General features: G+C 38.7%; 1 protein-coding gene across 5 annotated transcripts in view; it reads right to left on the reverse strand.

Moving 5' to 3' along the window:
- The window catches only part of NPAS3 (neuronal PAS domain protein 3), a 322,632-nt gene that overhangs the window by 308,728 nt on the left and 409 nt on the right, over positions 1–13,495 (reverse strand). The window contains exon 1 of one of the 5 annotated variants that reach the window (XM_072115380.1): positions 13,330–13,467. The exons of 3 other annotated variants lie outside the window; for them this stretch is intronic. In XM_072115380.1, the coding sequence (XP_071971481.1) occupies positions 13,330–13,349 (20 nt within the window). In that variant the 5' untranslated portion in view covers positions 13,350–13,467. Of the gene's footprint in view, positions 1–13,329; positions 13,468–13,495 lie in introns of those variants that run through there. One more of the 5 variants, XM_072115378.1, reaches the window with a different exon arrangement.

Genomic DNA, 13,495 nt, shown 5'->3' on the forward strand with positions numbered 1-13,495 from the left:
AAGTCCAGACCCTCTAAAAACCAGACCTCCTAAAAGTTGGTGCTCCTAGACCACCAATAAAATCCTCCTATAAAATTATAGGCCCTAGACCAACTAAAACTAAAAGGTGCTGGCTCTCCTAAAACCTATTCCCAACACGACCCAACCAGGGGCGTAACTTGAGGGGGTGCAGAGGTTGCGGTCGCACCCGGGCCCAAGAGGTTTAGGGGGCCCTTATGGTTTCACTTTCCCATATGAGAAGACTAGTGCTATAAACCATACATTATAGTCGGGGCCTGGCACAGACTTTGCACTGGGGCCCATCAGCTTCTAGTTACCCCACTGACCCCAACTAAAAGCCTAACTATAGTCTTCAGATCATCTCCCCTAAAATATACAGAATCCAGCTCTGACACAAAGGAAAATTAAAGCTAGAAACTACTTAGGGGGACAAGTGATAAAAAAATGCATAAGATAATAAAGCTAATGAATAGAGATATCCCCTAAGGACACTTACAGTAACCTATGCTAAAAAGTAATTAAAAAAATCAAGGAATACTATCCGTTAAATTGATTGCTCCTGCCTTAGCTTATCGGAAGCAGATAGTCAAAAATGTTTATATCTAACTGTTCAAACAAGTGGCAATACACAATAGTAGCGAAGAAGCTCACTATAAGATGACACATCAATATGGCTGCATGTACTGTCATCAAGGGGCACCACAACAAATAACAGGGGAAAAAACCTAATTAGAAGAATTTCTACTATCTGATATTTGAAGGAAACCTATCACAAAGATATAGTGCTTCTAAACCAGGCTCACTGACATGCTGACGTGTGCCTCCTAAATCAGGATCCCTTCTCTTTGCTCCTAATAGCTTAGGTTTTGAGAAAAATGTCTTTAAAATTATGCAAATGATCCTCAGGGGCTCCTGGGTACCTGGCTACATCACAGAAGCCTCATATGGCTCCGTCGTCTTCTAATTATTCCCACCTCCATTCTTTGTCTCAGCAGACGTGGAAGCCAAAAGCAGCTTCTGTGACGTAGCCACGAGCCCCTGAGGCTCATTTGCATTTTCTATAAGCTCGTTTTTTTCTCAAAAACTAAGCTAATAGAAGCTGAAAGAGGAACGGCTCCTGTTCCAGGAGGCACACACCAATATGTCAGTGTGCTTGGTTTAGAAGCACTGCATCCAGGTGGTAGATTTCCTTTAATGGGGCTATCTGTGATTTGAATTTGACAATGTGCCGATCTGGTTCCCCCTCCCTAGTGTTCTAGTTGGTTCTTCAGTGAAGACATCAGGTCTTGACATCATTTCTGTGACACTGGCACAAGGACATTTCTACTTTCATTAATTTAAAACAATGCAGACTGCTTCATCACGGTGTGGGGTAATGGGCATATCCTAATTACTCCTCCATTGTAATTAGGGGACTGATGTTTACTTTTAAAAAAGTATGTTCTGTAGTATGTTCTTCTGTCAGTCTGATCACTGTGGCATGTCAGATCCCACAGAGGTCCCAAAAACGTGACTGGTAACATCACAGTTTAAGGGTACATTCAGATGATTGTATGCTGAATGGGACGTAGCAGAAACCAAGCATACAGCCACGCGCAGGAGAGAGGAGGAGTGAGCAGTGCTCACCCCTCTCCACAAAGAAGCGAGCGGCCGGCGGCATAACATGGCAAAATATATGACATGTCCTATATTTCGCCGTGCACAGTGCGTGGAGACAACGGGACACATTTACCTACCCGTCCGGATGAGTTTACCGAAAGTGCATTGTCCAACGATAATACGCTGTGCCACGATTCACTAAGATCGTGCGCCAGATATCCTGCATGTGTCGCTTCACCGCTCTGGTCTGACACAATCCCAACGCAGACACCTGTTAAATACCTGTCAAAGCTGTGCAATTCTCGAAAATGGCGAACAGTCTGACAAAAGTGCTACCCGTGACCCTTAGTAAATAAGCCCCAACGTGTGCTCACTGCACCGTGATCGGGCACCATAGAGGTCAATGGTGACCGGTATCCGGCCACACCACTTGCCGCCGGCAATTGGTCCCCAATATGTTTGTCTGAATGGGCCTTAAAGCCACGTGTGCTCACCGCCGAGACTGGTTCTGGTGCATAGCATGTGGCTGGGGGGTCATGGTCCGGCGAGACACTGTGTGCGCACTGTGACCGGGTGCCATAGACATCTTTTATGGCCATGATCTGGACAGAATTTGTGCGTCCACATCACGGCCACAATTACGGCTGTGTGAATGGGGCCTAATATATGTTGTTGCAACTTTGACTGACATGAGGACATGCCGTGAGAACTGGGAGTCAATTCTTTTTTATTTTTTATTTTTCAGACCTGCCCTGGCTTTTCAGAAAAGCTGGAAAACCCTTTTACCAAATTTTTTTAGGTGCGTATACATCTATATATTTTTTTGTTTTGTTGATCTTTTCTGCAAACAAGTAAAACCAAATTTGCACAATTTTTAGAAACTTTCTGCAGCAAATGTGTGTGTCACTGCGTGGGTCAGTTCCAGACAAATTTATTATATAGTCAGGTGTTCCAGCCTAATCTTGGGCCAAATCTTCGGAAATGGCAGCATCACAGGGATATATTACGTGGCTACATTTTAGAAAATCCCAGTACTGTACACTCGTTCAACACATGAAAACGTTTTTTTTTTTTAATCGAACCCCCCCCCCCCCACTACACTATACAATTTGTATGTTTGTATCCATAAACATCTATAAATCCCTCATCTTTTTAGCCTGGAGTCAACTTGGGAAACAATTTGTCAATTTTGGTGTAACTACATAGGCACCACAACATGATGTGACACTTGTAACCCCAACCTTAGGGTCAAGATAAATTCAGAAGTCAATAGTATTAATTAGGAAGTCAATGGTAATTAGTCTAGCTGCTATGTCCGACTTCTGGACTGTCCTGGTATAAGTAGCAGCTCACACATATAATCAGCACAGACTGCGTCTAGGCTGAATCTTTTGGTGAGACAGTTCTCCGTAAGATGTACACGTCATAGGCAAACTGAATAGTTGACCGTCCCTGCCCACATCCAAATCGGTTATCTGCACTCTCTCAGCTGGATGACTCCAATCACTATATAATGACTTTACTTACTATCAGTAAACATTCATAATTTCATCCAGCGACTGAAAATCCATTGTGAACTAATGGCTTCCAGCTGAGGGTTTGCTGCAATGTGTTACATTCACTCTGGTCATTGTGTCAGATTGATGGCATTGTTCACATGAGGTTTTTTTTCCCCCCGGATTTGGATACCATGGGGGATGTTTGCTGAATAAAATTAGCCAGAATTTGCACCACATTTAGAATCTTTTGTCTAAAGGTGTTTAACCATAGCATGAATAAGTGTGGGTAATAGATTGTAAGTTCTTGTGCACAGGGCATTCAAATCTTTTGTTTCATCTGCCCATGTAATGTCTTATTTTAATGTCTGTAATGTCTTATTTTATTTGTAGCCTGTGATGTGTTTAGCACTAGGGAATATGATAGTGCTATAAAAATAAAGATTTCTTATTAAATGTATGCAGTTTAGATAGTCCTATAGGAACTGTTACAACCACAGATCAAAAACAACTCCTTCTGGAGATTTTGCCTCGAAGACCACCTTTATACAGACACTTAAAGGAACACTCCAGTCAAAGCTAATTAATTGAATAATACATGGTGCAGGGTCTGAAGGGAGGAGCAGGACTCATTCTCATCGTATTCTTAGAACCTGGAGTCCTGCTCCTCCCTTTAGGTCTTTCGGTCTTTCACAAGATATAATGCAATGAATCAGCTGTAACTAAATGGTTCCTTTAAAGTTCAGACATGCCCCACCAGGAATTCTGGAATGGGACAAACAGATACATTTTCCATTGTGGGATAAGGAAAACTCTACCTAAATGCTACCTTGATCGGCAGCTCACTATAGATCAATGCATGAATTACAAGAAGCCTAGTGATGTGATGTCATTGCATCTCATCAGCAAAGTGTAGGACACTGGATGAGAGGCAGTCGACATAAGTCAGGAAAGAAATCAACTCCTCATGAAGATTTGCCTTTATGCTACTTGTAACTCATGTATTGATGTTAAGGGGGCTGCCATTCAAAGTTGCACAGAGTCAAAGTTTTCCTTATCCCACCCTGCAAAAACGTATTTCCACAACTAGAGAGAATAAATAATGCTACTCATACAACCTTACAAAGGATTACATAGAACAGATACAATGTAGCAATTTCCCTTCTGTGAGAAGTAATAGAGAACATTTGCACCCTCTTGTATCAATGTATATGCAAGTATATAGTATATGTATAAAGACTGACTGAACAGTAGACTGATCACTAAATAAGGCTGAGTTCACGCCACTTCTAGCGGTGTCTATTGCTCTATTCTGTTTACCACAAGTTCCCATTGACTATGTAAGTTTCATAAAAAGTAGTGCAGCAATTTTCTCATGATAATTAATGGTAGTGAAACCTGACCCAAAGCTGTGTTCTGCATTTTCTAGCAGTTTTACCCTCTTCAGGCTCTATTTGTAATGTCCAGTCCTCTCTATGGGCTACTTGGTGGGCTTCTGTTTAATAACCCCTCCAAACCCCATGTACCCCCTCATACTGTTCCCCATGACCCTTTACCCCACCTTATTCCACAAAATTCTATATTTTATAAATGCTTGGGCAATGCTAACTTTTGGGTATTTGGTCCTGCCAATAAAGCTTTTTTGAATTTGAACTTACCCTTTTCCTCACAACATCTATGTAATCTAACACTCAGCTAAGATTTCGGAGTGAAACTTTAGCTAAAGAGAAGAGAGAAAGCATCAGAGGAGCAAGTGGGGAAAGAGATGCTTAGTTTTAATATGAAATATTACAACATTTCTTATTTCCATTTGTAAAATTGCTTTATGCAAAGTTTGTTGGAATTTTAGAATTTTTTAGAATTTAATAAGAATTTATATAAGAATATAAAGGGATGTATTAATAGTTATTATTTTTCTATTCTCTACACCAATAAAATCCTGGCAAAGTATGAAAAGGAAATCAGTTACAAAAAATTGTATTTTGCAAAATTCTGTGAACCCCTTATTAACTGCTAGAACCCCTTGTTAGAGGGCAGATCTGACCCTCTCCAGAGAATGCACAGACTAGTATTGCATTGGGGGACATTTATCTTATTTTTTTCCTTGGTGCATAATTTAGACTTTTGGAAGGTCTTTTTTATGCCTTATGTATGATCGTTTCTTTTTCTCTTGTGATGCATGTTCAGTTTTTCCTATCCTGGCAGGTGCAACTTTTGCCTCTTTTTTGAGACTTTTTTGTTGCAAATGTCTCAAATCTACATGGACACAAGCCTTGTGAGGGGGTTATATGCAGGAGTGGACACTACTGTAAATTTTGGATTTGAGGCCGGGTCCTCTGCATTTTTAAGCACTCTAGTCACACCCCAGGGAGATGACGACATATGAGGCGGCGTTTTTTATCAGATGCATCACAACAGCTAAGAAGAGGAGATTTGCCTAGTTACATTTTGTGATTACATGGCATTTACAAAATGTGCCTGTTAACAAAACATTAACACCCACGTTAACACAGTGTTAATACATACATGTGTTAACATATGTGTTAACATTGCATTAATGTATACGTTTTGTAACAGTCATGTTGACAGCAATGTAATTAGGCAAATCTGCTCTTCTCAACTGTTGTGATTTGTTGGAAAACGCTTGCGTTGACGCCACGTGTGACCGCACCCTTAGAAGTAAGTAATACATTTGAATTCAAGTGTGAATGCAAAAATTTATGAATGAAAAAAAAACAGCCCAAACTTTCAATACCCAACAGGTTTATGTGCAAAATGTTAAACATTTAAAGCATGTAAAATAACTCTAATTGAAATATTAAAACCGGATCCATGAAAAAAATCCTTCCTCTGCTCCTTCCCTGGAGCAGGTGCAGATTTGCGCCTTATAAGTCGCTAAAATAAGCAAAAAAAAAGTGACACATAAGTGAAAAGTCACACGGAACATCTGGAAAATAACGATAAAGAAGGCAAACTGCACAAGATGCAGACCAAGGAGAACTAAAAAAACAACAGCAAAAGTCGCAGTGAAAAGTTGCAAAAACGACAAAAAATGGGACACTTAAACTAGCAGAAATAAAGATACATGTCCCCAATGCCTCTTAAATTCTAGGGAGTCTTTTGGTAGTTACATTAGTTTTTATAAAACACTAAAAGTAAAGTTCATCAAAGGTTTGAAAGTTTTTTCAGTTTTTAGAACATGATCATTTAAGTTTATTTTTTTTCAATAAACCTGTATGTTTATGTAAAATAAGATGTGTATAATTAGCCGCTTCCTGCCCCGGCCACAGCTTCTCTACTCATGCGCCTGAGATCTGGTGCACCTTGGGCGCACACAGAAAACACATCTCTGACTTCAGAAACAACTGTACTAGCAATGGGAGCACCAGAGATGAGCGGACTTATCTCTCCGTTAGTATGATGGATTATACTGAACAAGTTAGAATAGGTATACAGATGGTCCCCTACTTAAGAACACCCGACTTACAGGCGACCTATAGTTACAAACGGACCTCTGGATGTTGATAATTTTATGTATTTTAGCCCTAGGCTACAATAATCAGCTGTAACAGTTATCGGAGGTGTCTACAATGAATCTTTATTGTTAATCCTGATTCTCATGACAACCCAACATTTTTAAAATTCAATTGTCACAAAGACCAAAAAAATTTGGCTGGGGTTACAATGATAAAATATACAGTTCCGACTTGCATACAAATTCAACTTAAGAACAAACCTATAGAACCTATCTTGTACCTAACCCAGGGACTGCCTGTATTTACTAAAATGGCCCTCTTGGCCTCCATGTTGGGTTGTCTTCTGCTGGATTTGTGGGTTCAATATTGGGTTATAGCCTGTGCTCATTGGAAAATTCTCTGGTCCTCTGTGGGCCAGTCCAACACTGGTCCCTTTTGGGACACTAAACCCCTTAGGAATTGGATGCTTATTGTCCCAAAAGTGACCAGTGTCGGTATAACCTACCAGAGGATTCTCCGGGGAGCCCACGTTGTAAGCCAATAATGAATCCCAGAAATCCAGCAGAAGACAACCCAATGTGGAAGCTATGAGGGTCTTGATGAAGAGTGGGCCCTAAAAATAATTTGATCTGGTGGGCCTACAAACCACAGTCCAACTATACAAAGTCTATTACAGGTTCAAGATCTGTCCCATCTCTCGACACTGTAAATACAGTATTTGTATTCTCTAAAAAAAATAACAATTTGGTTACGTATTTTCTCAACTCTACATTGTGCCGTTCCTCCTAGAAATCTATAAATTATTTGACAAGTGGGTGTTACTAGTCTCCATGTCAAAGAACATGTCTCTACGACTGTGTGTATACAGAGATTGGACACCAGAAGACCTTCACTAAGTGCATCTAAAGGTATATAACAGATGACACGTCATGCATTTATCCACACTATACAGACATGAAATTGCCACCTATCATAAGATTAGGGCGTTATGGCCAGCGTTGGTGTAGAGCGTGTTCATCTGTACATGGGAAAGTTGATGGGCAAGCCTTAGTGCTCTGATCTCACATTGCACAATGTAATCCATCATAACGTAAAGCGTCTACCGAGACCTGCTATAGTCCATCTCCTGTGCAATCCAAGTCTAATCACCTTAGTCTTGTCACCGCTGCTCCCGGTGTGCCGTGCTGATTGGCATTTCCCAGGATCGACGGGATTGAACTGATATTAGAGTTTATACTACATGGAATATCCTGATCTTTCTGTACAGGAGAAGGTTATTACATGGTCTTATTGCATAAATGGCCAACTATGACACCTAAATCCTTGCTTAGTATATTTATATTAAAAACCCCAGTATCAGCCATAGGATTTCGTTATATATATAATTTTTGGTGTTTTTCTTTTACATTACTTTGTGTTGTGTGTTATGGTAGGCACTGTATATTGGATCGGTAGCTCCACTGAAGCAAGAACTCATGGGATTGAATACAATTACTGAAAAAGAAAAACTAGGGAGATCTCAGCAGTATATCCAGGATAATAGTAGTAATGATGATAACATAGCACATACACATATACAGGCGAGTTGTTGCTGCAAACCTTCTGCAGAATGTAATATAGGGAATTCTAAATCCGGAATGTGTCTCCTATACATACATGACATCACACGTACACGACGTATAGGACATATACGTATTATACATCTGACAGCAACCCCACCAACAAAAAAATAATAATAAATAGCAGGTCACAATAGAAGCTGAAATCCTTGGATATGTCAATAAACCAATACTGATCACACAGTGTTTTACATCTTCCAATTACAGGGGCCGACGTCCCCCCCCCACACCGTTACCCAGGCCCAGGGTAACCCCTCCCCTCCCGAGCTTATCGAGCAGGGTTGATAGGTGATGCTAGAAGCTATGTCTGCCAAGATACAGGGCAATGCCACTGATGGGTTAACTCTTCATGCACCAGGTGAATCCGCGGCGATACATTGTTCCTGCAAAGAGCCGGGGGCCACTTTGACAGCAAAAGGGTTGGACAGCTGGCTTCTAAAGTAATGGTAGTACAAGTAGATTGCCTGAAGAATAATTGAATTTCGGGGCTCTTCTGAAAGCAAACACAGGCTGCGCTGCCTCCTTTCTGTGCTGTACAGGGTGGCAAACTCACTGATTCAATTATTTCCTAGTAATTCAATGTATACTGTGTGCAGCATTTTACTATTGTGCGCTTTAAAGGGCTAGACACAATTTAATAGAGTCATGCCAACCTGCAAAGGATTCCAGATGTCTGAGTGCTGTACCAAAGTCACCTACCTGGGACTGATGCTATAACTTGCATGCATATAAAGTTGCATCCTATGGCTACTTTATATACCCTATCATCTTATATGAGGCGACCAATATAACACTTTACAAGAACTGCCACCTTCTCTGGTGCAATATACTCATCTATTATAGACAAAACCCCTATAGATACTGTCCCCATACCTGTGCTCATTACAATACTGCATAGACTTTATCCACGGAAGCGAAATTTATTCCCTCTGTTTTATGTCTAGGAGCTACCCGTCCAATATTGTAATAGCAGAGTTAAAAAATATTAGCTTTATAAAAAGTATAATCACCTAACGCATTGATATTTGTGTGCGTCTTTGTGGCCGCTCGTAAAAATAGAGTCATATATTGATCTTAACGTAAATGATGTATAGAAGGCTCAGCTCTCTCTGTACTGTATCCCGCTCCTTCTTGCTTTTTACGGATTCGCTGAATTAACCCCATATGCCGACCTGTGTGACCGGGTCAAGGTCATATTTTACATGATGTGGGTCTTTTATATGGATAATGGATGGTAGATGGGTCAAGTACTTTGTACAGTGTACTGAAACATTGTAACTAGCGGTGACACATGTGCAACACATGGATTACTTATGTAGAAACGTCACACTGCATACATCAGATCTTACTAATGTGACAGGTAAAAGTCTATGTATCACCCCTAATCTTAATATTGTGGCAGGAATTGTGCTAATATTCCCTTTCATGAAGAAGAAGAACATATATATCGCCAGTGGATTGAAATACATTATAAAAACAATCAATACGTATAGGACTTGCATTCAATACTAATGGCAGCAGTGTGACAGCAGCGTTTTACCTCTAATTCCCAACTTGGGATCTAATTTTAGTGAACAAATGATAGATATATGGAGTATACAGACAAAACAAATGTGGCATCTGCATGGACGCCAATGATTATGTTCTAACTTAAGTTACTATTTATATGAGAAGAAACCACACATAATCTTAAACCTATGGAAAATATACCATATCTGTGTCTCCTGTGTACAAGTAGCTATAAATCTACACAGTCTGCTTGGCCTTTTCCTTCCAGCAGCCATTATAGTCACTTTGTGATCCTATCTGTGTAGGCCATGGAAAGGGTTAACGTAATCAGGATTATGATCGCTTCTGTAATCAGCGTTAGCGAAAAAAGAGTATTGCTATTTTCCTTTGAAAAGATGCTGCAGTGATGTGTGAAGGAGGCTTTGCCTGCTGAAGGAATGCCTTTAAACCGATAGCATATGCTAAAAAAAAAAAAAAACGGGAAAAATATCCTACATTAAAAAAAATACAAGCTTCCGTGAAAAAAAAACTCTATCCCCCACCCCCCCACACACAAACAAAAAATCTGCGTTTCCTAACATATACATTTTTCACCTACTGGCTGTAAAAAAAAGTTCATTTTGGAATGCTCTAAAGAGGAAAAATGGGATAAAAAATATTACGGAAAAAGTTATGAGATAGAGAATCCACTTTGTTAAATATTACTCAAAATATTGGCTATTAGGTGGGTTAAAGCGAAAAAAATAAGTAGCCACTCACAGCGAATATGAGGCTTAAGCCAAAAATCACTTCTCTTTTTGATATCAGACCTTTAGGCACCTGGATTTCCAGCGTTACGTGGCATCCTGATACATTTTTGTGTGATTTTTAAATTTTTTTTTCCCATTTAGTGAGATATATTACAATGTTCGATTGCAAGCTCTGCGTTGAAATCAATGTCTCATTGTCTTTCCTGGCTGACCTCTGCTCCCCCCTCCTTCCCTCGTCCCAATCCTGTGACTGATCCCTAGCACTTTGGGGAGTGACAGGCCATTTCCATATGTTCTGATAAACAAGGTGCGGGTAGAGAGAGGAATATGATTAACCCCTGCTGATTTCCAATTCTCATCCACCTCTGAAGGACACGGCTTGCAAAGTATTAGAGCTTCAATCACATCCACAGATTGGGATGGAGAGATATCCGCAATGCCTTAGAAATTGCTCATAATAGGCCAACAACTAGGAATCAGATAGAAAGCTCTAATAGAAATGTACAGCCGGAGCTTACCGGGGAAAACCTCAATTGAAATGTGAGTGTGTGTTTGCAAATATATAGATATATATTGTATCTATACATATATATATATATATATATATATATATATATATATATATATATATATATATATATATACACATACATATATATACATATGTGTTTGTAAAAATATCTACACACATATATATATATATATCAAAGTATACGTCAAAAAAATAGATTAGTGATTAAATCAAATTATATATATAACTATATATATATATTTATTTATATACACACAGTATATATATCTATATATATAACAATATAAATATATACACATACTTCTAAATGTGGTACATATATGCTATATAGATATAGTATATATCATATAAATTCCATATTGCAAAGTCCATGCACCATTAATACAATCAGTCCAATCAATTCCCATATATTTCCCAGTTTTCCCTTTTCTTACTCAGCTCATATAAGTATCACATTCTAAGTCCCCCCTTTCATCCAGTACATTCAATGGGTAACATCTGCTTCATAAAGTTGTTAGAGTCACTGTGCTGACACATATGTCTTATATAGTTTTTATATCCCTACACAAAACTAATCCATACACAGGAACATACAATGTACAGTACACATAATATTTATAAAAAAACATAAAGCAAGTGAAATATATAATGCATCAAAGCATTTTGTTACAAAAAAATACATAAATATTGTGTATTGACTTTTCCACATATGTTCTACTGTCTATAGTCTATGCTTAATATGTTCTGCTTTCTATAGACTATGTCTATGTTTTACTTTCTATAGTCTATGCTTAATATGTTCTGCTTTCTATAGACTATGTCTATGTTTTACTTTCTATAGACTATGCCCCATATGTTATACCTTCTATAGACTATGCTTCATATATTGTAACTTCTATAGACTACCCCTCATATGGTATAACTTCTATATACCATGCTTCATAAGTTCTACTTTCCATTGACTATGCCCCATATGTTATACCTTCTATAGACTATGCTTCATATGTTTTACCTTCTATAGACTATGCTTCATATATTGTAATTTCTATAGACTATGCTTCATATGTTCTACTGTCTATAGACTATGCCCTGAATGCTATTCCCTCTATAGACTATGTTTCATATGTTCTACTTTCCATTGACTATGCTCCATTTGTTATACCTTCTATAGACCATGCTTCATATTTTATAACTTCTATAGACTATGCCTCATATGGTATAACTTCTATTTACTATGTTTCATATGTTGTAACTTCTATATACTATGCATCATATTTTATAACTTCTATAGACCATGATATACATGTTATAGTGTCTGTAGACCATGACCTATATATTATACCTTCTATACACTATGCTTCATATGTTGTAATTTCTATAGTCTATGCCACATATTTTATAACTTCTATAGACTATGATATATATTTTACAGTGCCTGTAGACCATGTCCTATATATTATACCTTCTATAGACTATGCTTCATATGTTGTAATTTCTATAGTTTATGCCACATATTTTATAACTTCTATAGACTATGCTATATGTGTTATACCATCTGTAGACCATGTCCTATATATTATACATTCTATAAACTATGCTCCATATGTTAAATCTTCTATAGGCTACAACTAACATGTTATTCCTTCTATAGACTTTGCATCATATGCTATAACTTCTATAGACTAAGCTATACATGTTATTCTTTGTATATACTATGCCTCTTATGCTACAACTTCTATAGACTATGCTCCATATATCATAATAGGACATGTCCACAGTGTCTGTCCTCTAATGGTCCAGGAAGACCAGAATGTGACACTCACAGGCAGTGACAGCCACCTACAGTCATGGCTAAGGCTTACAGACAGGTGCAGAAACTTTAATATAGATGCAACACTATCCATTCAGCTCTATCCAATAGACGACTGGGAATTTTAGTGATTTTACTAAGTTTACATTAGAAGTAAAGGTGAAAATTGCCCTAAATATGAGAACCCAGGGCAGGACATGGAGAAATGTAGACATATACAGCTATTTCTATAGGATATCCTACAGATATTAGATCACATATTGGATTATTACATAAAGTTCTGCTCCAAACACTAATAAATATACAGTAAATCTATTCTACACCTAAAGCAAAACTACTTTTAAACTCTCTGCACCCCCTATACCGATCCCTGGATCATAAAGGGCATCATATATAATGAAGTTGTCATGCCATCTCCAGGGCTGGTACCCTTAGCCATTTACTTAGTAAAAGATAAATCTTATCACCCCCCCCCCCCCCCATGACTTTGCTTATGATGCATTAGAGGACAATGCACCCCCCAAAAAAAGACAACTCACCATAGCCAAGTGCCTGACATCCCCCCAAGATTGAGCTTCAGCAGACCTGTCAGTAGGAGGTTTCCTTAAGAAATGGCACTGAGCAATGTATATACCAGGCGATGATGCCAGGGATGCAGGATGGGGGGTGTAGTGACTGAGGTACCACATTACAACTAGGCAGAGC

The sequence above is a fragment of the Engystomops pustulosus genome, chromosome 7, assembly GCF_040894005.1.
Source record: "Engystomops pustulosus chromosome 7, aEngPut4.maternal, whole genome shotgun sequence".
NCBI lineage: Eukaryota > Metazoa > Chordata > Amphibia > Anura > Leptodactylidae > Engystomops > Engystomops pustulosus.